The following is a 26565-nucleotide window of genomic DNA, read 5'->3' as shown; positions in this document are numbered from 1 at the left end:
AACCTCAAGGTCGCCACGGATGACTCAGCCAACCTCCAGCCTCATGCCTTGTCATCTTTAAAGAACTGAACTCCATCCACTTCTATTACCCACTCCCCGTGGCTGCACCCAGGACTTCACTATCTCCGAGAGCTGTTCTATGTCGGACACATTCTTCATTCGTGTCCACTCTTATCGCTTTCTATTTTCTAGGCGGTTCCCTCTGTTACCCCCTCCTCACCTGCTATTCTACTTCAGTGAAATGCCCAGTCCATTGGCTTCTCTCTTTTTTCTACTCTTCACCTTGACCTCCCTCTTATTTAATATGGATTCAGTAATCCTTAATTAGAACAATGATCTTACAAAATCCCCAACTTTGGTGACCCTTCTACTTCTAGCCACCGACTTTTGCTAAATCCTTAGTCCTGGCCGAATTAACAAGAGAGGAAGGGAAACATTTGGTGAACTGGAGCCACCCCAAGTTCACGATCCCCCTCAATGCTGTTTGGCAATCTATTTTTTTTTAAATATTTTATTTATTTATTTGACACAGAGAGAGAGACAGCCAGCGAGAGAGGGAACACAAGCAGGGGGAGTGGGAGAGGAAGAAGCAGTCTCCCAGCGGAGGAGCCTGATGTGGGGCTCGATCCCATAACGCCGGGATCACGCCCTGAGCTGAAGGCAGACGCTTAACGACTGTGCCACCCAGGCGCCCCAACTGTTTGGCAATCTTTCTGTGTGTCTAGAAATTGGCTGTGTCGCACGTTCCCCTTCTCTTTGAAAATTCCTAGGAGGCCCCGCCCTACGTCCTCCCAGCAGCTTGCCTCACTGTCTCCTTTCCTGGGGAAACACAGGCCAGGGGGCAGGAAGTCCTTCAATTTTTCTGCCATTTTGTCCGCCTCCCTGCACATCACCATCTCAGTGGAAGAGGTGTCCTCCCGCTGCCTTTGACTCTTCTGTTCCCTGAATCCCATCTCTCCTTGAATCATCCACCTTTATCTCCCCATTCACTCTCCCACTCCCTGGCACGTGAACAAATGAGTCTCTCAACGCGAAAAACAATACTTGGCCACTCCTGAAGCTGTTCGCCAAGACTGCACTCGCTCCTACCTCACTGAGTTCCAATGGACTATTAAAGCAAAGAGAACAGGGCCAGGAACAACGGGAAAGGGGCTGCGTGCAAAGCGTTGATAATCTGGCCGCAGAAACACTACATTGAAAACTGTGTCTTTGAACACACTGGGTGGCAGGTTTGCAAAAATCGAAGTGAGCTCATAGTTCTGACCAGCACATTGCACAGAGAAAAAGGAAAGAGTGGAAGGCAAAGGCGGTAGGTATAGCTTCTTCCTGATCACAACGTGGAAATAACAGAATTATTTGTTAAAGCCAGATAACTGGACCAAGGAGGAGAGAGACCGAGCAAGACCGTGTGAGAGTCAAGTGAAAGACTGAGAAGATGCCTGTGAGTGAGTTAGGGTGGAAAGGGGAGTCATGGATTGGGAGGGCCAAGGACGAGGCGATGCTTCGAAAGGACGTAGAGGAAGGAGCCAGCTGAGTGCCTCAAAGGACACAGGAATTATCATCTTCGTTAGAATGCCGTACAATGCTACTGTACTTTGAACATTTCAAAGTCTTTTCATGTCCGAGATTTCATTTCTATCCTACCAAAGACCTAGGAGGCAGGTGTTATGGGTGATTGGAAAAAATGGGTGATTGCTTTTAAAAGAAGCAAAGGCGAGAGTAAATGTGCGAATAAGGAAGGATGGCTCATACAGGAAGGAGGCGATGAGGAAAGAGAGAAAGAGGGTTAAAGCACTTTAAGGGATTAATCTGAGAAGGCGAGAAGGAAAGCGGGGGGGTGAATGGTGCTAGGTCTGAGTTAAAACAGAAGCCAGGGAAAGTGGATGGAATTTCTTCTCCCCCCCGCCCCTCCCTCCTCCTCCTCCAAAGTTGTTGAGGAAGGAAAGTCCTGGAGGAGACTAAGAGGCATAAAGGTGCCCAGAAAAGCATACATTCCTTGTCAAGGGCCAGCGGACGAGCTTTAGGGACTAGAGAACTCCTGAAATCTCACACAGAACTTTGTGGGTTCAATGCATCTGGGTTGGGGCTGGGGGGTGGTGGTGGAATGAGGAGGAGGCAACAAATCTTTCATTCGACTCTCAGGTAGGTAGGTAGGTAGGTAGGTAGGCAGGCAGGTTGGTTGATTCATTCATTCATTCATTCATTCATTCATTCATTCATTCATTCATTCGGCTCCACGCCCAATGTGGAGGGCTCAAACTCACGACCCTGAGATCAAGACCTGAGCTGGTATCAAGAGTCGGATGCTTAACCAACTGAGCCATCCAGGTGCCCCTGACTCTCAGGTTTTAAAACCCCACCCAATATTAAGAACTGGCATGTTGAAACAAAGGGATAGAGATACGAAGGAGTTCAGAACATAAATCACCAACTCAAACACAGGAAAGGATGCCAAGCTTTGTAAGAGTCTACACGGAGTGAAACAGTGAACTGTCTGATACACAGACTCTCCCCAAGCATAGAGACAGCAAGTTTACTTAGTCAGTTGGGGCTAGAGAGAGAGAGGAAAGCGTGAGTCAGTCATGTAGATTCCAAACTGGAGAAGAGGAGCCCATCAGGCAATCTGATTTGATTCAAGACGCAGAAAGCGTGGCTGTCACCAGAGTATATGTTCTAAATGGGTGAATTAGAAAATAAATGAAGCCATCGAGAAGGCAAGAAGGAGGGGGAGAGAGGAGGCGGCACAGGTGCCTAACTGATCTGTGGTTGATGAACAGCAAAATTGCCTCCAGTGAGGAAATACGCGCTAAGATTAAGCCAAGGGCAGGACTGAGCTAATGTATTCAGAGACAAATAACCAATGCGGATCAGGGAGGGGTCAGCGTCCCTGAAATGACAGAAAGCCTCAAAGTGCACGATGGAAGAGATGGAGGTCAATTGGCCAGGAAGAGTAGGAAATTGCTCATCAACAGGGTATATGAAAGCTTCCACAAAGGAAAAATACTGAATCAAAATGAGGAAACTAGATTTTGCCAACATGAAAGGAATAAAGACTCCAGAAAACAGAAGGAATACAGAAGTCTGTAAAAGGGTGAACATCAGGAATAACTCAGCTACGACAACAGTTCTTATGACATCCATTCATTTGTTAATTCATTCAACAAATATTTACTGGGCGCCTTCTCTCTGCTAGTTATGCTTTTAGGTACGGGTTAAAAAACGATAAGCAAGAGGACATGGTCCTTGACCTGAGGATCTTAACGATAAGCAGGTAGGCAAACATAAGTTAAAATTATAAAAGGAGTATTTGTTTATTTATTTTTTGAAGATTTTATTTATTTATTTGTGAGAAAGAGCGAGCAGCAGAGGGAGAGGGAGGAGCTCAGCAGGGAGCCTGACGCGGGGCTGGATCCCAGGACCCCGAAATCGTGACCTGAGCCGAAAGCAGATGCTTCACTGGCTGAGCCACCCAGGCGCCCTTAAAAGAAATATTTAATTAGAAGTGTACTGAATGCTCTGAAGCAAATACATGTGTAACAGGGAATGTCTGGTGTTACAGGGAGGTCAGCAGAGGCTGGTACCTGCGGGATGAGTGGGTACTGCTCTCTTGAATTGCTGGGAGAAGTAGTTCAGATACAAGAAATCTCTTGTGAAAATGCCCTAGGTCAGGAAGGCTCAGAGTGTGGCTGAGGATCTAAAAGGGCTACGTGGCTGGAGTAGAATGAGCTTGGGGGGAGGAAAGATCCAAGGCTTGGCACAAAGGCCAGGCCACGCTGGCCACACAGATCACGTCAATGGTACTGGACTTTCCCTAAAACAATGGGAAGCCACTGGAGCATTTTAAGGAGGAGAGTGTTTAAGTTAACAATCAGATTTGAGGTTTAGCAAGATGTCCTTGGCTGCAGAGTGGCAAAAGACGGCAGGCCGGGGGGAAGATGGGGGTGAGTTAGGGCCGCTGGGTCAGTGCAGGTGAGATCACTGTGACTCACATCACGGAAGCAACAGTGGAGAGAGAAACCAGACCAATCCAAAATGGATTTAGGAGGCAGAATCAATAGGACTAAATGTGGTGGGTGGTAGAGGGGGTGTCTAAGGTGACTGATTCCAAGGTTTCGGGGATGAGCAACTTGGTGAATGGTAGTGGTATTTACTAAGAACAACAGAGCAAAATTTCCAGAGGTAAAGAAAGGTATGACTTTTCCACTTACGATGGTGTGCTGAGTGCTGAGCAGACGAATGGAAAAGACCCACACCCACCAAACCCAGCTCATGGTATTTCAGAATACAAGCTAGAGAGATGATCCGGAACTTTCCAGAACAGAAACAGGCAACCAACAACGAAGGGAAGAACAGCACCCTACAGGCATCTGACCTCAACTGAACATAAATGACTTCTTGAAGACAACCAAGCAATGCGGATGCATTCTGAGTAAAAACCATTTTGCACCTGGCGAAACTACTGAAAAAGTATGGGGGCAAAATTAAAGCCTTTTTAGACACCGAAGGATTCAGAAATTTTACTTCCCATGACTCTCTTCTTTTTTTTTTTTTTTTTAAAGATTTTATTTATTTTGACGGAGACAGCCAGCGAGAGAGGGAACACAAGCAGGGGGAGTGGGAGAGGAAGAAGCAGGCTCCCAGCGGAGGAGCCCGATGTGGGACTCGATCCTGGAACGCCAGGATCACGCCCTGAGCCGAAGGCAGCCACCTAACGACTGCGCTACCCAGGCGCCCCAACCCATGACTCTCTTCTGATGGCGCATGCTAGCAAAACGAGAGTGGAAAGTGAAGATAAAAGACACAGGATCCAAAAATGATAGAACTTAACTAGAAGAAGAAAATAAGTCCCAGGATGGCTAGAGGGCAATTTATCAATTTTAGAACAGAACATAAGTGGGCTCTAGGTAGAATATTTTCAAGAAGGATAAAGTGGATTCTAGTAAATACATACAAGAAGTAAGAAGCACGAAATATTAGTGATAATGGCAGAGGGGCATTTACTTCTTCTCCCAAGAACAAGGAAAAGACATTCAGAAACTCCAGGAAGAACTAAAAGCTATCCAAGAAAATCATCATCTAAATATGAGGCCAACTGAAATTTGATATGACTTTGAAACTCCATGCCGAGAACGTGCTTTGAGAGACCCCTGGAGGTTAGGACACTGGATCCGCGAAGAAGGAAATGTAATCCTAGCATAGTCAGCGGCCTCTTCGGCGACTAATATGTGTATATTAATTACGATATAAATGCTATTGGTTTTCAAATATTACAGTTAACTCGTAGACTAGGCATGACTAAAATTAATGATGGTAACAGAGTGGAATGACTATATATTCATCCTTGTCTAGGAAAAAGTAAAACAGCTGATGCAAGTTGGAAAATTGAAGTCTCAGCTTACAGAGAGGGAAGCCAAGAGAAATGATCTAGAAGTCACAAAATAAAACATCAAGTTTCACTAACACTGTTTAAGTGAACATAGCCAATAGAGGAGGTAAACTTTTTAAAAAAATATTTTATTTTTTTATGAGAGAGAGAGGGCCAGAGAGAGAGCACAAGCAGGGGAGCATCAGAGGAAGAGGAAGAAGCAGGCTCCCAAGGGAGGAACCCGATGTGGGGCTCGATCCCAGGACCCTGGGATCATGACCTGAGCTGAAGACAGACGCTTCACCAACTAAGCCACCCAGGTGCCCCAAGGAAGTAAACATTTTAATATAGATACCAGTATTTGGGAGTTTGCCAACCAATTAGATAATTGGATGAAACGTCCAAATTCCTAGAAACAAATGCCAAAACTGACTCAGGGAGAAACAGAAAATCAGAATAGATCTGTAACAAGTGAAGCGATTGAACTAGTGGCTAAAAACCCTCCCACCAAGAGAAGCTCAGGTCTAGGTGGCTTCACCACTGAATTCTATCCCACACGAAGAATTAATATCAATCTTTCACAAAATCTTCCAAGAAAACAGAAGAGGAAGGAACACTTGCCACACCATTCTGATGTATAGGTTACTAGTGCCCCAAACAAGGACGTCACAAGGAAAGAAAACGACAGGTCGTTATCTCTTATGAACATAGATGTAAAAGTCCTCAAAGAAATATGAGCAAATTGACTATAGTAATATATAAAAACGATTATGCTCCAGGATCAAGTGAGATCCGAGGAATGCAAGGTCAGTTTAACTTCCAAAAATCAATTAATGTAATATGTCAATGGAATGAAGGACAAAATGGTATCATCTCAATGGATACAGAAAAAGCACTTGACAAAATCCAGCACCTTTTCATGATAAAGGAAAAAAAAGTCAACAAACTAGAAGGCAACCTGCTCAGTCTGACGGAGGGCATCTATGAGAAACCCATAGCTAACATCATAATTAACAGTGAAGACTGAATGATTTTCCTCAAAGTTCTAGAACAGGCCAAGGATGTCCAAGCTTGCCACTGCTACTTAATATTGTGTTGGAAATTTTGGTCAGGTCAATTAGGCAAGAAAAAGAAATAAAAAGGCATCCAGATTGGAAAGGAAGAAGTCAAACTATCTTTTCATAGATCACATAAACTTGTATCTGCAAGAAACCTAAGGAATTCACAAAAATCACTGGAATGAACAAGTTCGGCAAGGTTGCAGGACAGGAGATCAATATACGAAAATATACAAAAATCATTGGCGGTGACCATTCCAAAAATGAAATTAAGGAAACAATTCCACCTTACAACAGAATCAAAAAGAACAACTACTCAGGAATGAATTTAACTGAAGAAATGCAAGGGGATTAAGAGTACACTTATTATGACGAGCACTGAATACTCGCTGCATAGAAATGCTGAGTCATTGTACTGTACACCTGAAACTAACATAGCCCTGTATGTTAATCATATTTCAATTAAAAAAAAAAAGAAATGCAACACTTATGCACCCCAAACTATAAAACAGTAATAAAAGAAATTACAGAAGATCTTAATAAATGGGAAGACATTCCATACTGATGGATCAAAAGACTTAATGTTGTTAAGATAATCCTGCCTAGATTGATACAGGGAATAGTACCAGCCATAAAAAAGGATTGATCTATGTTACAGCTACAACATGGATGAAACTTGAAAATGTTATGCTAAGTGAAATACGCCATCCGTGAAAGACACCATAATGGATGATTTCATTTATAGGAAATGTCCAGAACAGGCAAATCTCTAGAGACAGAAAGTAAATTGGTGGTGGCCTAGGGAGGACATGGGATGGAATAGGGAGTGCTTGCTAAGAGATCTAGGAGTTTTGGGGGTGGGGGAAGATACAAATTTCCTAAAATTAGATTGTGGTGATAGTCGCATAGCCTTGTGAAAATATTAGCAAACTTTGAATCATATACTTGAAATGCGTGAATTATATGGCGTATGAATTATATCTCAGTCAAGCCGTTAAAAATGGGGTAGAAGTGCACAGTCTTAGTGGGCAGTAGTGGGAGCGAAATTCTTATTTTTTATATCAGGGATTATAAACAGATATCTAGAATTGATCAATGTAAAACTAGTGATACAAGGGGGGCCTTGGGTGGTGCAGTTGGTTAAGCGTCCTACTCTTGGTTTCGGCCCAGGTCATGATCTGAGGGTCGTGAGATCGAGCCCCACATTGGGCCCTGTGCTGGGCATGGAGTCGGCCTGAGATTATATCCCTTTACCCCCTCCCCTGCCTCTCGTGCTCACTCTCTCTCTCTAAGTAAATAAATCTTAAAAAAGAGACTAGTGATGTAAGAGTAGTAGGAAGTGCAGAAGCAACTACCACGAGCTCTCACTCCCTTAGGAAGGCACCGTAGTCACTAGACAATTAAAAGGTGATGGACATAAAGAAGGGCACTCTAGGAGCACATGGGAGGGGAACCTAGAATCTTGGAAGTCAGTAGGGCTTCCTGGAGGTGGTGACTTGAAATCGGGATCTGAAGGATGAATAGAAGGTAACCTGGTGAAGGAGATTCAGGGGGACACAGCAGGCTTGGGAGAATGGCTGCCATGTAGAATGCAAAAGAGGGGATTAAGGGAATGTAGGCAGAATGACAGATCCCCAAAGATGTCCGTGTCCTAATCCTCGGGACCTGTGAACGTAGGACTTTACAGGGCAAAGGGGACTCTGCAGTGTGGATCTCAAGACAGGGAGCTTGTCCTGGATTATCTAAGTGGCCCCATATAATCATAGGACTTTTTATAAGGAAAAGAGGGAGGCGGTAAGACCTATTTATGATTTCTGATCTCCAGAACTGTACAATAATACATTAGTGCTATTTTAAGCCTCCAGATTCGCAGTAATTCATTACAGTAGCAATAGAAAACTAATAACGGAAAGAAGGTGGAGAAATAGGGAGGGACGGGAGGATGAAGTTCCCTGGGAGACACGCTAAGGAATTTGGACTTTATTCTCAGGGCAGTAGGAGCCCTGAAGGGTCATACCTGTGTTTCAGAAAGATTGGTCTGGCCAAAGTGAGAGGGAGTGGGGGGGTGGTGGTGGCAGGACCAGGTCTCCTCATGAACCTGCTTGCGTGGACTGTTCCACACACCGCCCTGGATGGTCCTTTCTCCAGTGGTGACCCCCTGGTGTTGGCTCAGCAATGACCCTGACTTCTCTATGCCAGCAAATACCGAGTACTGCTTACTAAGATTTGAGCCAGGAGAAGAGAGACTGATGGACGCAAGGAGTGAAAGTTCACGTAGTGGGGGCAGCCTGGGCTCCGGGAGGAGGTTTTCTCACCTTGATTCTCCACGTCCTTCAGGGGGTCCACCCCTGGAGACAGGATGAAAAACATGGGTGTGGCTGGTCCTGATTCCTCAAACGAGGTCGCAAAGTCTGGCGCTCTTCCTGCCACGTATTGGCTTCCCAGCTTCTCCTCGACAAAATCACTGCCGGGAAAGAAGTACACGCATGTGTATCCGTCACAGAACTGTGAAACGGAGGCCTACAGACCTGGCGGGATGTACTCAAGGTCATGGGCTTGGTAGTTAATTACAGAGCTGGGGCCAACTTCCGGTTCCTTAGTTGTTAAGTCGACGCTTAGAAGCTATGCTGTTACTGCCCACCTGCTGTCCTAGATCAGGGCTCGTTCTAATTCCCCATCCATCCACACCACTGCTGACCCTCTGTGAAGCCTGGGTGTCCTGTCCCATCACCACCATCCACTGGAAGACAGCCAGGATCAATGCCTTCTGGAAGCTTCAGGAAGCTCCATCCTCCATATCCCTGCAGTCCTCTTTCCCTGCTCAAGATTTAAGGGCCTCTGTCTTCCTATGCTCTCATGCTTCTATCTCTGCTTCATCTTATTCCACTTACCAACGTTCCTTTCCAAACCTTCCAAACCACTTATTGGTCATCTGGCCCAACTCTGGCCTTAACTCTTCCCCAAGGACACTCTTCTCTGTAGTCTCTTGCCTCTGACCTACCCCAGGACTGAGAGGTAGGATCCTGGTCCTCCTCACTGATGACTGCTATTTCCAAACCATGTCTTCTCCATATTGGGGGGACTGTGGACACCCCGTTCCCCTGGCTGCATCACCACGACCCCTGCAACGTCGATGTCACCTACTGTTTCACTCATCACTCTACTTCCCTGAATGCTTGGCTCATGGGCCGTCTCTCCACCGGCCTGAGTGACATCAACATCCATGTGGATAATCCTCCAGATTCTTAATCTTCGTTCCTTCCCCCATTCAGCCACCTGACTTCATGGCCACACCTTCATCCTTGTCATTACTCGAGGACTTTGTCTACATCTGAAACCTTAAATGGAAACATCGCACTCTCCAACTAAAGCCTCCTATCGGCAACTCAGCAACTGACTCTTTCATTCCACCTCTTGTTTGCCTGTATTGGTGTCATGACAAACGTAGGATTTTCAGTATTTTGGCCTCCCTGTTTTCTTTTTTTAAAAAATCATCACCTAACTCGGGGTGCCTCGGTGGCTCAGTCAGTTAAGCCTCTGACTCTTGATTTTGGCTCAGGTCCTGATCTCAGCATCAGGCTCCACACTCAGCTTAAGATTCTCTCTCTCTCCCTCTGCCCCTTCCCCCCTTTCCTGCATGCTCTCTCAAAAAATTAAAATAAAAATAAATAAATGAAATCATCTCCTTCCTCTTCACTTCTTTCCCAGCCAGCGCTGACTCCATGGCCTATAACCTTAAACAAACACCTTTGTGAGGTACGACGGACATACCACAAAACCGATCTATCTTCCGTATACCAAATGCCCCGCCACCTGTTCTGACGCACAGGCTCAACCGATGACCTTGCTCCCGACTTCTCGGGGCAAACAGGAGCCCTCACACAAGGTCCTCCTCCGTTTGCTGTCATCCTTCTACCACCCCAGCTACAGCCTCAGCCCTTTCTCTCTCCCTTCTTTGTGGGCGGAGAGATGTTCTCCTTTTTTCTTTTCTTCCATATGAAAAGATATTCATTGTCATTAGTCATTGGGGAAATACAAACCAAAACCACAGTGAGATACCACTTCATACCCATCAGGATGGCTATTATCAAAAGAAGAAGAGGAAGGGGGGAGGAGGAGGAGGAAGAGTGGGGGAGGAGAGCAGTGAGGAGGAGGTGGGGGAGAAGGAGGAGGAGAAGGAGAAGAAGAAGAATAGGAGGAAGAAGAGGAAGGGGGGAGAAGGAGGAGGGGGGAGGAGAGCGGTGAGGAGGAGGTGGGGGAGAAGGAGGAGGAGAAGAGGAAGACGGGGAGAAGGACGAGGGGTAGGAGGGGGAGGAAAAAGGGGGAGGGGGACAGGGAGGGGAGAGATATTCTTCCCTTTTTTTTCATATGAAAAGATGTTCATTGTCATTAGTCATTGGGAAATACAAACCAAAACCACAGTGAGATACCACTTCATACCCATCGGGATGGCTATTATCAAAAGAAGAAGAAGAAGGGGGAGGAGGAGGGGGAAGGATGTTCTTCCTGCCGCGAAGGATCCTTCCACCTGTTCTCTGGGTACCATCGTCTCCCACCACATCAGGTGTGCCCAGCATCCTTCTCAACACTGCGATCGATGAGCACCTCTTTCCAAACTGTCCACTTAGGTTTTAAGAAAATACATGGCAAACACATAGCCATAGGCCTTATGGGCTTTGGGTGTTGGTACAATGGCTCCCGTTACTACGAACACATGACCTTTGTGCACGGCTCTGCTAGTCAGGCCATGCCTGCCCTGGGGCTCCCCACTCTCCCGTGTCCCATACCGCATGGCGTAGGTCATCCGGTCGGGCCGCACGGCTCTCATCACGCAGAGACGCTGCAAGGCTGTCTTGTTCTTCCACTCCTGTGGAAACTTCTCCTTCTCAGGACATTCCGATTCCACAAACTTTTTCCAGCTCTTGGCAGATCCCTCAATGTCCCGATCCAGATTACAGAATCCTTCCATTGATGTGAGTGCCTGAGAAATTTTAGAAAGTCTTGCTCTGAAATGCAGTTTCTCCAGAAAGCTATAATTTTCACTGTATTGGGGGTGGGTGGGTCAAGGAACAAGATAATAGTATAGATATAATTCTGTCTCGTCGATACTCTTGTCTGGAATCTTGGCTCTCTCCCCAGGTAAACTCAAGGAAGGAGAAAGGTATTGATCAAGTCACCTTCAGCAAACTGCACCAATAACATGCAAGGTTTAGCAAATTAAGCGTTTGGATTATTGGCAGCAGCAGAAATGGAGCAGCACTTGCCTGCAGGGTATTGCCTGGAAGGAGGGACAAGAAGGGATGCCATGAATTTTTCTGGTCTCTGACTCCTTCCTCTCAGTACTCACACTCTGTTGGCAACTCCTGTCAAGTTCTCTCTCAAGGCGTCCCCAGCATCACTGACTTGGTGTGAATGCCGACGCTAAACCTTCCAGAGTTGCCTGGTTCCGTAAGAATGAAGCCCAAACGCATAACTTGGTAATCAAATGTCTTCATTTAGTCCTTCCTTCCGCTCCACCCGGTGAACCCGGCACCCTGCTTCCCTTCTCCTCTGTCCAAGAGCTTCTGCGGCCAAGCCTGGAGCCGCGCCAGACTCATTACCAGCTCAACGCCCCGTCTGCTCTCCTTTCACCATGTGAGAGGTCCTTGTTCTTTCCTCCCCCAAATGCCACTCCTTCCTTTTCTTGTGCTGCTCCTGATTAGTACGTGTTAAGGTCCTACAAGTTGTTAAATTCCTGTGCATAATCAGCAACCTCTCTCGGGTTCCCCCTCTCTAACCTAGAACACAGAGCCTCCCATCCTCCTTGCGTGGGCTACTTGGAACTACTTGTAGAGTCGATATCTTTCATATAGGGTCTCACTCAATTTTTAGACATTTGATTCATGACAGCTTTAAAGTCTTATCCCTCCTTCTTCCTTTTCTGCTCCACATCGGGGCAAGCTGATAACTGAGCGTCGGCGCTCCCTCCTCTGGTGCTGGAGGTAGGCTGTAGCATGTAAACTCCTGCCCATGTAGAGGAATAGTCAACCTGGCTCCAACCCCAAACTACCAAAAAACTCCAAGGCGGCCTCCTTCCCTGGCTCTCTCAAGCTATTTTCAGACTGCTTAGGAGCTCCCCTGCTCTCCCCGAAAGACTCATTATGTGAGTAATACAGTCTTTAGTACTCTCTTGGTATGTGTGTGGCTTCATCAGTCTTGACATCAGGACCAAATTTTGGGTGGGGCTTCTTCCCATTCCATTTCTCCAGAGTGCCCACATAAACGTGAGTCACTTGGACATTTATCTGCAATCTTTGTGGATTACTCAAATCTGCTTATAAGTTTGGTCTCTTCAATCAGATTAAAAGCTAGCCTATGTCCAAAGCATGTACCACAATGCCATGAATTTTAAGGATCCCAATATATTCTTGCTATTTAGAATTCATTTCATTCATTCATTCACTCATTCATTCATTCATTCATTCATTTATTGAATGTCTACTACATGCCAGGTACTTGGGAATACAAAGGAAACAAAAAAAGGACACATGCCTTCCAAGGAGCTTGTAGTCCTAAGTTAAGGAGAAAGGGGAGATGAGGGAGGCCTTGGTAGGTATACAGAATTCCGTTGGGCAGAGACAGAGGTAAAGAGAAGGGAAGGGCATTTTGCAGGATGGGGTCAACAAGAGTCAAAGTCTGGAAAGGGAAGAGTGTGGGACAAGTCAGAAAACAATGTGACTGCAGGAGAGGAGTCTTACTGGTGACCAGGGGCAGGTAAAGCTGGAGGAGGACTGAGACCTTTAACCTGGGCTTGTCTCGGCTCGCTTCCCATGCGGACGAACCTGTGTCCTATCTTTACATGCCCTTTCACACAGGCTCCATGGCCCCCAACTTCACCCTGGCCACTTAGCAAGGGATGTGCCTCACTCGTACTGACAAGGGGGCGGGGAGTGGTGTGTAGGATGGAGAAAGGAGCGCCAGGAGTGGAAAGTTCTGGTCTCAGCCTCCCCTCTTAGGACCCTCCTGTGACTCAGAGACTGTTTTTAAACCTTTGTGGGCTTTGATTTTCTCATTTGGAAAATGAGGCCAAGTCATCCTTGTCTGCGTAGCTCATATTCTAATGCAGACACGAGTGTTCTGAAGACTGCAAAGCCCTCCCTGGTGCTTTCCTGGGGTTCCTACAGTTATTGAATCGCAACTGCTGGTTTACTTGCCTGTCACTTCCCACAAGATGGTGAGTTCCCTGCGGGCAAGAACTTTCTAAGGCGGCTTTCTATGCCTTGGGCCTCGCAGGCTGCCTGGCACTTAGAAAGTGCTCAATTAATAAAGTTTGACATCTGTGCGGCCAGCGGGAGGGCTCTTGACAGGCTGAGAAAAGCTGCCGCTGCTGTAATTACTTCTCTCCGGGTCGAGGAACTGGCTCCCATCTTCCTCCCGGCCTGCATCACCACTTACCCTTCTGCACGCCCATTACCCCCTCTGGCGACACCACAAAACAGAGCAAATGACAGTTCTGATCGGTGTCCCCAGCTGCCGACCCTGGGTCCCAGACACACTTTCTTGGAGCTCTGGGTTGAAGCAACGGCCACATTTAATCTTCCAAATGAGGGAAAGGGATTTCTAGCCTTCTAATAAGCTAAATGGAAATGACTAATTAACCTAATTACATCGGACTGTGTCGCAAAACACTACTGAGCACAATTGGCATCCGGAGGGGTTGTGAGAGGTCCTTTCAGAGGCTGACAGAGGCGTGTATCACAGATGAGATCTTTATAATGAAGAAACAGAACATGCCCATCACCTTCAAGTTCAGCGTTTGGCGAGACTTAAAAAAAAAATCCTTACAGAGGGTAAATCATAAAAAGTGTTTTATCACTCAGATTTCACTATTACCTGCTTATTAGTTCTTCTGGGTGGTGGGGGGGAACAAGGCAATCAACCTTCCTCATCGGATAGAATTAAAAGACTTTTTTTTTTTTATCATGTCCTAGTCAATCATATTTGTTTCTTTAGGATGAAATCCCCCCAAACACTTAAAAGGAGCATTTATCAAAGGCTCTGGGGATGTACACGACACTCCACGTTGTGTTTCGGCTGCTCACATCCAGCCCCGGGCTGGAGTTGGACGGGTCTAGGCTCTGCCGCTCCCCATAACACGACTCACAGAAAGAGCGAGAAAGCTTCACACATTTGTAAAAGCCTTTGCAAAGCCAGAGGAGCCTAGCCCACAAAACCAAACAAAAAAAGCAAAGTAAAGCAAAGCAGAGCAGAGCAAACAATCCGTCTTGTGACAAGAGGGCTGGAACCAGGTGGCACAGTGGCTTTGGAGTGGAGTAAGGGAAAACGGAAACGGCAGGGAGTGGCTTTGAAGCATTTATTCCTCATGACTTCTGCTGCAGAGGGCTTTGTGAGATAATACAGACGAAGGCAACTGGACTTGATCCAAACTCACAATTCCTCAACGTTTTTCCTTCGGTGGGCAAATGCCGTCAGGCACGACCCCCATCAGCCACAGCCTACGTGCACCCCACAGCTGGGTAAGGAATAATCGTAACTCTTATGGTGTGAACTGTGTTCCCCAGGAAGACATGCTGAAGGGCTAACTTCCCAGACTTGCGGAGGTGACCTTCTATTTGGAGACAGGGCCTTTGCAGGTGCAGTCAAGGTAAGAGGAGGTCCCTAGGGTGGGCCCGAAGCCATTATGGCTGGTGTTCTTATAAGGAGGGAAGACGCAAAGAGACGCAGAGGGAAGATGGCCGCATGAGGACCTTGAGATGGGCTGCGTCTGCCACAAACCACGGAGCAGGGGTGCCAGCGGAAGCTGGAAGGGGCAACGGAGGAGCCTCTCCTGAGAGGCTCTGGAGGGAGCATGACTCTGCTGACACCTCAATTTCAGACTTCCACACCCCAGAACTGCGAGAGTACCCAGCTTGTGGCGCTTTGTCATGGCAGCTCTAGGAAACGACCGACTGCCATCCGTTCACATTTCCTGACCATTTACTGTCTGTTCCACCGAACCCTGTGTGGTGGGTGTGATGATGGCCATTTTGCCCGATGAGGAAAGGAAAGTTCAGAGGAATAAGATAATATGCCAGGGGCCAGCCACACACACTCAAACTCGAATTTGAACCCAGGAATGTCTGACTCCAGAGCCTGTGTTAACCAGTCTGTCACTGCACTCCTTCTGCAAATGGGCTCATTTAGAACCAATTTCCAGAATTTATTTTCCATAAAGGCATCAGGCTAGGAGACACTATTCTCAACTCTAGGCCCACACTGTCCAACAAGGCAGTCAATGAGCAGATGAAATGTGGCTCATGTGACTGAGGAACTGTGTTTTTAATTGCACTTAATTGAAATTATTTTAAAATGTAGGTTTAGAAACTAGGACTTGCTTTACTAGTCGGAAAACATTTAACTATGTTTAGAACAACTGAGATATATGAATCAGTGATTTTAAGTCTAAATTTTATGAAATCTAAATACATATCAAGTATTTTTTTTAAAGATTTTAAGTAATCTCTACACCCAGTGTGGGGCTCAAACTCACAATCCTGAGATCAAGAGTCACATGGATTCCATCAAAATTATAGAGGAGAACATAGGCAGTAACCTCTTTGACATTGGTCACAGCAACTTCTTTCATGACACGTCTCCAAAGGCAAGGAAACAAAAGAAAAAATGAACTTTTGGGACTTCATCAAGATAAAAAGCTTCTGCACAGCCACAGTCAACACAGTCAAAACAAAACAAAGAGGCAGCCCACGGAATGGGAGAAGATATTTGCAAATGACACTTCAGATAAAGGGCTGGTATCCAAGATCTATAAAGAACTTCTCAAACTCAACACCCAAAAAACAAATAATCAAATCAAAAAATGGGCAGAAGATATGAACAGACACCTCTCCAATGAAGACATACGAATGGCTAACAGACACATGAAAAAATGTTCAACGTCATTAGCCATCAGGAAAATTCAAATCAAAACCACACTGAGATACCACCTTACACCAGTTAGAATGGCAAATATTGACAAGGCAGGAAACATCAAATGTTGGAGAGGATGTGGAGAAAGGGGATCCCTCTTACACTGTTGGTGGGAATGCAAGTTGGTACAGCCACTCTGGAAAACAGTGTGGGTTCCTCAAAAAGTTAAAAATAGAGCTACGCTATGACCCAGCAATTGCACTACTGGGTATTTACCCCAAAGATAGAGACGTAGTGAAGAGAAGGGCCACATGCACCCCAATGTTCATAGCAGCAACGTCCACCAGAGCCAAACTGTGGAAGGAGCTGAGATGCCCTTCAACAGATGAATGGATAAAGACGATGTGGTCCATACATACAATGCAATATGACTCAGCCATCAGAAAGGATGAATACCCACCATTTGCATGGACATGGATTGAACTGGAGGGGATTATGCTAAGTGAAATAAGCAGAGAAAGACAGTTATTATATGGTTTCACTTACATGTGGAACATACGGAATATCAGGGAGGACATCAGGAGAAGGAAGGGAAAAACGAAGGGCGGGGGGGAAACAGAGGGAGACACGACCCACAAGAAACTATGGACTCTGGGAAACAAACTGAGGGCTTCAGAGGGGTGGGGGGTGGGGGACTGGGATAGGCCAGTGATGGGTACTAAGGAGGGCACATGTTGCATGGAGCACTGGGTGTTATACGCAAACAATGAATCATGGAACACTACATCAAAAACTAAGGATGTACTGTATGGTGACTAACATAACATAAAAAAAAAAAAAAAAAAAGGAGTCACATGCTCCACTGACTAAGGCAGCTGGGTGCCCCTTAAGTATTTCTGATGAAAATTTAACATCTGAACTGAAAGGAGCTATTAGTATAAAAAATACACACCAGAACTCAAATATAAAAATATAAAATATTTCATTAATAATTTTTATAACAATTACATATGAAATGGTAATTTGGCTACACTAGGTTAAAGAAAATACATTATTAAAATTATTTCTTTTTACATTTTTCAATGTGGCTACTGGAAAATTTTATTTTTCTTGAAAATTTTATTTGTCAGAGAGAGAGAGAGAGCGAGCAAGTGAGCGCAAGCAGGGGGAGCGTAAGGCAGAGGGAAAAGCAGGCTCCCCACTGAGCAAGGAACCCGACGGGGGACACGATCCCAGGACCCTGGGATCATGACTGGAGCTGAAGGCAGAAGCTTAACGAACTGATCCACTCAGGAAAAAATTTTAAATTACATATGCGACATTCATTATATTTCTTTTGGACAGAGCTCTCTAGAGTATGTCAACTCATTCATATCTTATGCAGCCTAGGAAAGTTGATGGTTTTCTACACATATCTCCACAAATCTCTGCGTCTATTATGATTTTTCTAAGGCATTTCAGAACTCTGTTATTTTGATGGTTGTTGTGAACAGGATTCTTCCTTATTTCTTTTCCAATATATTGTCTTCTTCTTATTTGCCAGATGGGCCCCAGAGTGACAGATGCAGTTAATAAATGAAAGTCAAATCACACCTTTATTATTTTGGCTAGGGATCAGCAAACTACGGCTTGAAGACCCAATCTGGCCCACCACCTGTGTTTGTAAATAAAGTTTTATTGGAACGAAGCCATTTCCATTTGCTTCCGTATTGTGTGTGACTTTGGCAGAGCTGAGTAGTTGTGACAGAGTCTGGCCCTCCAAACATAAATATTTACTATGCAACCCTGTACAGAAAGTTTAATGAATCCTGATTTAGATACAGCCCTCGAGATCATGAAAAGAATAGCTGTCAACTCTGAAAAAGAAGTTAGAAAAATATTTTGGGCAATGGCGGCATAAGCGGAATTAGCCTTGAATTTCCTAAGATGGTCCCTTTGAGGAGGAGAGCACGCGTATAAATATTAAGTTCTGGGCTTCCGTTATAAAGTAAATCAACTTGGATGGCTCTCAGGGGAATTATGCTCTGGGAACAAGCCAGTCCGCAAAGGTTATACACTGTAGGATTCCATTTACATAACATCCTTGGGAGGATAAAATTTTACAAATGGAGAACCGATTAGTGGTTGCCAGGCATTAGGGGAGGGAGCAGATTGTTCTGGTTATAAAGGGCAACATGAGGGATCCCTACAGTGATGGAATTTTCTATATCTTGACCGGGGTGGTGGTTACATGAATCTTCACATATGAAAAACTAAACACACACACACACACACACACACACACACACACACGCAAGTGCATAAAAACTAGTGAAATCACAGTAAGATTAGGGGATTGTATCAATGGAATTTTCCTGGACGTGGTGCTGCATGATAGGAACGTAAGATGTTATCGCTGGGAGACACAGGGTACAATGGATTATTTCTCTTATTTCTTATAATTGCATGTGAATTCATATTATCTCAAAAATTTAAACAAACTGTTAAAAAAATATAAAGAGAAAGAACCAATCCTATTGCTTTAGACTCCTTCTTCTTTGTTCTATGAACCATGTAGAAGATGAGACAAACATGGAAGATCACGAACAGGATTCATTCTGTGTAGACGCCAGGGCTCCCAGAGCACCAGTACCCATTGTGTGTACTCATTCAGGCGTGGACTGACCGCTGCCCACGTGGACAGCAGGCCGGGCCTCGGCAGTGGGCGGTCACTTCGTCAACATTACTCCTGGCACCATGTCACACCCTGTCCGTGCACACATGGTCCCTACGGGAAGGAGCTTGTAGTTTGTATGCATAGTTTTATGTTCACAGAATCCCAACTAAACTAAGCTGAACAACATGGGGGCGCCTGGGTGGCTCAGTCGGTGAAGCATCTGCCTTCGGCTCAGGTCATGATCCCGGGGTCCTGGGATCGAGCCCCGCATCGGGCTCCCTGCTCAGCGGGGAGTCTGCTTCTCCCTCTGCCTCTGCCCCTCCCCCCGCCCCTGTGCACGCTCGTACACATGCACGCATATTCTCTCTCTTGGAAATAAAATTTTTAAGAAAAAATACACAAACCTGCACATGGCAAGAAAAGGGGCTTTGAGTTCAATGGGGACAGACACCACCCACCTCCCAGGTGAAGGTGAGAATAAAATGCATTCCTAAGGTGCTCAATAAATGTGAACTGTTAGGAACCACTGAGAATCCCAGGCTGGAAGGCATCTACTGCTCTAGGCCGAGTTAGGACTCCCGTGGACATGCCTGAACAGAGCTTGGCACCTGTCTGGTCCCTGGAAGCCCTGGTGCAGCACCCCCATGCCAGCCGCAGGCCTCACGGAGCCCGCATTCCAGCCCTAAGCGCTGGCGGGCGAAAGGCAGCTCCGCCCAGCCATGGAAGTTTGCGGGATCTTACCGTCTCCCGATATCCTGGAGGCAGAGCCCTTCACTGGCACGCACCTGCTCTCTGCAAAGCCTTCCCAGCAGGCCCAGGACGGGCGAGCCCTGCTGTGGGGGGCAGGTAAAGGCACGCACCTATGTTTAACACAGCTCCGTGCTTGAACCCCCAAAGGGAGCCCCGCTGACTTCATGGGGACACGTGTCAGGGGAAAACGCCAAGAGATGAGAACCTGACTTCTTTCTGGGGGCTTTTTCTACTGACCTTGATGCCACCCCAGGCCTGATCGGAGAGGAAGCCCACGGGACTGGTGACGCCTGTCTGTCCTGGAAATCGCAGCAGGAAGTCCAGCTCCGCCGCATCAACTTCCCGGTTCATGAGGAGAATCTGCAATGTGGAAGAATGAGACCACGTTGCTTTAGGGGGTGGGAGCTGCAGGGTTCTGGAGATGTAGGGGTCGGCACTCAGCGTAGTTGTTGCTGCGTTGGACCCTCAAGCTTGCCCACCAGGTTCGGTTGTTGAAAGAGGGTGGAGTGGAAGGAAGTGGGTATTTGTGCAAATCACTTCTGGGTGCGACTGCATTCGCCCCAAATATCAGGGCGACTTAAATGCACACAGTGAATGCCTAGGGACCTTGGTTAGCAAGCGCGTCGTCCATCCGCCCTAAACGCCATAGAGTACATCTCCCACAATCGAATTGAGAAGATGACACATACAAATGACGTGATTTGAGAAGAATGTCAAAGTCCCATATGGATATATGCAAAACAGAAATGCATAAGTGAATCGATAATGCGGAAGGGGTTCCAGAATAGGGGAGTGGCCAGCAAGCAGGGGTGGGGAGATTAATTTGATGAAACCTTCTATACGTGGTTTTGAATTGGGTGTTGCAGAAGCTACGAGGCGGGACTACCGAGGCAGGAAGGGAGGGTGCTCCAGGGAGGGGCCGAGGAATGGGCGGAGACGTGGAGGGGGAGTTAGTGAGGAGTGTGCAGGGGAGGGCAGAGAGTGCTCAGCTTGGCTAGAGCCAACGGTTCGCACTGAGAGGTGCTTGGGAAATTGTCCTCCCCCCTTACGTGGTGCTCTGTGTTGTGAGGCTACAGATGGGAATGCTAAGAAATAATAATTTGGCAAATTCGAGGAAAAGTCTCTAAGGGGGAAAAAAAGGCCTGGGAAACTGAGGTTAAAATACTTATGAGACGAGAAGAGCGAAAGCTAGGGTTAGAAGCTCTTTGGGGCCTGGGGGCAATGAGTGGCAGGAGGGGAGAGAGTTCATGCTGGGACTCAAGTTCTTTTTCCAAGTAGGCTGGAGACCAACATGGGGCTCGAACTCATGACCCTGAGATCAAGACCTGAGCTGAGATCAAGAATCGGATGCTTAACCGACTGAGCCACCCAGGTGCCCCAAATTAAAAAAGTTTTTAAAGTAATCTCTGTGCCCAACATGGGGCTCAAACTCATAACCCCAAGATCAAGAGTTGCATGTCTGCTGAGCCAGCAGGCGCCCCAAGTTCTTTTTATGATGGCCACACTCACCTGGGCTGGAGAGGGAATACAGAGGGTAAGGGGGACAAGCCGCACTAACACTCCCCCAAGCATTCAGGCTTTGGAACATGCGAACAGAGTCAGCCCAGAAGTGATCACAGACTACCTGGTGTTTAGAATTGAATGAGGCCTTCAAGATAATCTAGTGTGTGCTCCCAATTAACTTATGGAAAAAATTCCCAATCCTAAATGATCAGAGGGATAAATGCGAGAAAACAAGTTTTCGTGCCTTTTTGATGTTGAGAATAAGTGGAAGACAAGGTTTTTTTTTTAAATTAACACTGGAAGTTCCTGATGTGCCCAAACCCTTGAGAATCAGAGGTCTTAAGGCCCTTTTCAAGGGCAAGGCTGCCATGGCTATGGGAAGACATTTGCAATCTCTTATTCCATGGGAAGTCGGGGACATTCACCCTGCATCTCTAAAGGTAAATAAATAATGAGGGTTGCTGTAAATTTCTTACGGCATCTCAAAACGTATCTAGGTATTGGTAGGGCCATTGAGTTTCATCGTTTGTGCCAGTTTGGGTTGATGGGTAGTGGCTACTGGAGAGCTCTGTTGAGGAGAATCTTAGATCATTGCAGGTAAACAAGAAGTACGACAGTTGATCAGACATGGCTGCCATGAGTGGGGCAATGGTGAGGCAGCGCACATGCGCCATATTGGGCCTTCTTGTCTGATGCCTCAGCTTAGAGCCAAATAGTCTTCACGTTCTATGGGAAATGACGTGAAAAGAAGAAACTTTTCTTTACACCTGCTGGTTGGGCACTGGAAAATGACCACTTTTCTAGAAACTTCTTCAATCCACTTTTACCTGAAAGGTAAGCTGGGCAAGATAGGTCAGCTTATCACACTCGAAGAGCCCACGGGTGGTGTACTGGTACACAGAGAAGGTGATGCTGTCTGTCAGATTGGTCACGCGCTCCTTGAGGCTCTCATCTGGAGCAGCCTTCTCCACAGCCTTCTGGAAGACGATGCTGAACGCCTGGGGGCAGGAGGTTGGACACTGGTAATTTACACAGCCCTCTTTGTACACAACTAGTAGACTTACCTGTGAAGAATACTGTAATTTGCCAGCCCCAGAAACGTTTTCCCAGCATATCCTGCCAAGAAGGGACCGTGGCAACAAGACAACGTGCTATTAGCTTTTTCCTTAGTTTGCGCGTATGAATTACTATGTTGTCGGGAAGTGGGCGAAGCAAGGGGGCATACAGACAAGAGCCCACAGTTTTGACCCATCAGAAGTAATTATCCAGTAGCCCAGATCATTAAATTAGCTCCAGTACGTTTTGCTGGATAACCACCCCCCAAAAAGAGTACAGCCAGCAATAACCAGTTGGGCTGAATGATCCTAGCCAGTCAGTTCCAGAATTCTTGATGGTGGAACCAAAATGTGTTGGACAAATTCGTTGTCTTAAAGAGACCCTTGTAAACATCCTAGGCACTCAGAATATTTTAAAATTAATTATTTTTCCGTCACGTGTTGTTTATCTTCCTATGAACTGCGCATCTGTTTGGAGACTCCGCTTACGCATTCCTTATTTCCTGATAGACCTTCCTTCCATCAGGGAGCAGGGAGCATAGCCTGCTTTGGCTACATCTTCTGAACGTGAAGGCTTTCGTACGAACTACAAACTTAGAGGAATCAATTTTTCATTAAAGTATATGGCATTTATAAAAATATTAGGAATGCTACATTTTGAATGTGATATTTATACGACGCATCATTAAAGAACATCGAAATCAAGATATCACCGGGCCTTTTCAATTCGTGGCTCTGCAGATTTCCAGTCTTTTCTCTGTTTTCCTTTTGTGGCTTCAAAAAAAAAAAAAAAAAAGTCTCAGGTCTTTCTAACGCCGGGTATTTGAACCTCAATGGAAATGACAGAAAATCTGTGTCTTGATATTTCCTCACTTGCAAAATGTTGGGAAAATATGAATTCCTCTATTTCATAGTTCCATGGTGTTTGTTACTGAAACCCTTGCAGGGTTCCTTCTTCACTCAGTGCTGAGGACTGCAGCAACATCTTCTGACCACCCCTGGGATGTTTCCCCCACACGTGGCTGGCTGCGGATTGGAAGAACAACTCGGTAGAAGCCGGTCTTGCCCCGCGGAGCAATTTGAGAAACTTCCCCTTGCAGAGCAGGTCTGTAGAGACCTCCTGGGTAGCTTTCCCCCCAGTGGTTAGTATGGTTCCCCCCCTAAAACTCTCTTGCTTGAAATGACAGCAATCAGTAAATAATTTCTAGTTACCAAGCTTAAACAAAGTGATTTGCAAGTCAGGAAAAGACTGAAAGAACATTTAAGGACCTAGGTACACTTAGCATTTTCTTTGCAATCCGCTAACTCTGGCTCTCCTTTCCTTTCCGCCCTAAAAAGGACCCCTTGTCCTACTCTCACTTCCGGCCTCTGAAGAGCCCGGCGCTGGGCTGACTTCCGCTTGTACAACCCCTCTCGAGGTCGTCTGCTGTGCACGCAGTCTTACGGCTGGCTCTAGCCACCTCGTCGCCCTTCCAGGGCCCTTGTCCCTTGCCTTGTGCCTTGGATATGTTTCGTCTTGTCATTTATCAAATTGTGGGCACACTGAGGGTGGAGTCCAGGCCTCAGCAACTTTCTTCCCTTTTCCCCCAGAATCCAGCCCAGCTCTTCACGTAGGATAGGGACTGGGAAGATCTGTTAATGAATGACTAGTCCTCCTAGTGCCCTGAAGAGCTTAGGCAGACCATGAGAGATGCTGGAGACCAGAGATCTCCAACTCAAACGCCTCCAGGGGCCGGGTGTGTAAGACCAAATCGGGAGTGGGGAGAGAACGTGGCCACATGGAGGCCCAAGCCCATCTCAGAGCAGCCATTCCTTAGCTCTGGCCTCGTGTGGAGCGTAAGCTCAGTGTTGCCAACTCTTACAGACCTTCATGGGAAGCCGGGATTCTGGGTCTGTATGAAATCTCCTGACTTTCACATCTTCACAACCAAGGAAGGTGTATGAAAAGCCCTCTGAAAACAGGTCAACAGGCCTTCAGCTCTGTGCTCTTGGCTTCCTTGTGATTCTTCCCTTCCCCGTGTCTTTGAGAAACATCATTCCTCCAGCTGGGCCCCTCCGTGTAGGGCGCAGTCCACAGGGAGGCTCAGAGAGGTGCTATCCTTCTCAGGACCTTGAGCACCCACCTGGGAACTGAAGTCTCATTAACCTTAGCCTTGGGCTGAGTTTTGAAGGAAACTTACAATCACGTAGGTTCCATCGTAACCATGTTATGAACTTACAAGCTTGTTCACAACTGGCTCTTGAAGCCTTTCTGTTTGCGTAAAAGCAAATCGACATATTTGAACGTATTCCTGCTCCAGGCAATTGAGAGGACCGGGATGTGCGGCCCCTGCTCTGAGAATGCCTCCCCTTTCTCTGCTGGAACAGCAAGTATGAAGTCCAACCTCAGACAAAAGCCAAGGCCATGGAGACTCCCGTGGCTGGTTTTCCTTAAAATCACATAAGGCTTCGAAGCGTACTGGTGTTTCTGTGCCTGTGGAAGACACTTCATCTCCTTATTAAGCACTTAAATCTGCGGTCATTGGTCAAGCTGGTCGGCAATTCTTAATAACAGTACGGGGCCCCCAAATGCCCTCCTCCCCCAAGTAGTGCTCCCAATGCTGAAACAAGCCTCGAGCGGGACGCTATTGTTGCAAAACAACTGAGAGCATGTTTCGGAACATGTTTTCATGGGTCTCATTTGATTTCTTTTCAACTACCCTTAGAACTAGGGAGCGACTGCGGTTATGAGACCGATTATGCTAACTTTCATTCTGTCTTAAAACAGTTCATAATTCTTCCATCTGTTGCTTCGACCTGAATACAAGCCCAAGTATTAGATTTCTTTTTAAAAACATAAAATATTATATATATATATATATATATATATATATATATATACACATATATATATAAAATTAATTTTTTTAGAGGGGGTGAGAGGGGCAAAGGGTGAGAGAGAGAATCTTAAGCAGGCTCCACGCCCAGCGTGGGGCTCGATCTCACCACCCTGAGATCACAACCTGAGCTGAAATCAAGAGTTGGATGCTTAACTGACTGAGCCACCCAGGTGCCCCCCAAACCCTAAAATATTATAAACACATTTCATGTAATCTGCAGAGACTCTGAGTTGAGGGAAGAGGACCCGGAAATGGTAAAACGCCATCCGCAATTCAACGAGCCCCAGGTACTGGAGACGTCCTGATTTCTCACCTGCTCACCTCCGTCCCCACACCTTGGCCCCCGTATGGCAGTTTCCCAGAACGAGCTGTGTGCTCTGAGTGTATGAGGGCGTAAGTGTGTGTGCCTATCCTCTGTTAAGTCAAACAAGGAGGCTGTTCAGAAATGCTCCACTACCCCCGATGCCCCTTCAGCTGTGGTCTTTTCGTGAACACCCTAGGAGAGAAAGATCTACTTTAAGGGACTTGCTTACAATTTATAGGGCTTTATTTTTTTCAAGAGTAAAGTTAAGTTTAGTCAGCACTTACAGTCTGCTGATGTCTTTGGTTTAGAAATATTCTGGCAACCATAAAGCAGTAGCTTTGAGGATATTAGGGTAATAAGACAAGTCATTTAAGGTCGGACCACTATGACTGCCTGCTTTCGTCTCTAGCCGGTATGAATGACATGCACCTTCGACTGACCCTCTACCATATCTTAAGCTCTTTGGGGACGGGGTCACTTCTGATATTTCTTGGTCCTCTTCCCCACAATCAGTAAGCTCAGCACCCACCCTGTCCTCTGTCCTCACCGAGTGAGGCAGGCCGTGGCACCTCCCGTTCCAGCCGAAGCAACCCGGGAGTCCTGAATGACCCAATTAAAGAGCTGAGGTTCGTAACGTGGGTCTGAAGGCACTGTAGCTGCCCGCCTGGCCTTGATTGGGAAGACCTGCCCCAGCTGCGGCCGCCCACGGAGAAGCTCTCACGGAGAGCTGTGGTGGCCGTACCACGATGATTATGTACAAAACTGCAGCTGTAAGTCACCTTGAGAGAAAACTGGTACATCGGATGGATCTTGCTCAGGTCGTTCATGATGAAATAGAGCAGAGAGGCTCGGGCAGCTGCTGGCCGGTAGTGCTCTCGGGCCTCATTGATCTTCACCTCCGTCACCTTGGCCTCTTGCACCTGTGAGGGAGGCAGACAGCGGTCCGTCGTTCCCACCAACCCGTCAGCCTGGCCTCTGTGTCAGTACACAGGTGTCCGTGTGTGGGGCAGGGTGGGTCTGCGTGGGGATAACAGCTAGAAGGTTAAGAAGCTGCCATGTTATTTTATTTATTTATTTATTTATTTATTT

General features: G+C 46.5%; 1 protein-coding gene across 1 annotated transcript in view; it reads right to left on the bottom strand.

Annotated features, from left to right (window-relative positions):
* Positions 1 to 26565, bottom strand: part of DNAH9 (dynein axonemal heavy chain 9) — a 313579-nt gene that overhangs the window by 50593 nt on the left and 236421 nt on the right. Inside the window, exons 57-61 of the mRNA XM_045797213.2 lie at positions 26256 to 26396; positions 22066 to 22236; positions 19973 to 20095; positions 11211 to 11404; positions 8739 to 8887 (exon numbers count right to left, since the gene is read on the bottom strand). Coding sequence (XP_045653169.2) covers positions 8739 to 8887; positions 11211 to 11404; positions 19973 to 20095; positions 22066 to 22236; positions 26256 to 26396 — 778 coding nt within the window. The remainder of the gene's footprint in view (positions 1 to 8738; positions 8888 to 11210; positions 11405 to 19972; positions 20096 to 22065; positions 22237 to 26255; positions 26397 to 26565) is intronic.

This window comes from Ursus americanus, chromosome 14 (assembly GCF_024610735.1).
Source record: "Ursus americanus isolate L20-20 chromosome 14, mUrsAme1.1.p, whole genome shotgun sequence".
NCBI lineage: Eukaryota > Metazoa > Chordata > Mammalia > Carnivora > Ursidae > Ursus > Ursus americanus.
This window is presented reverse-complemented; position numbering and strand designations above follow the sequence as displayed.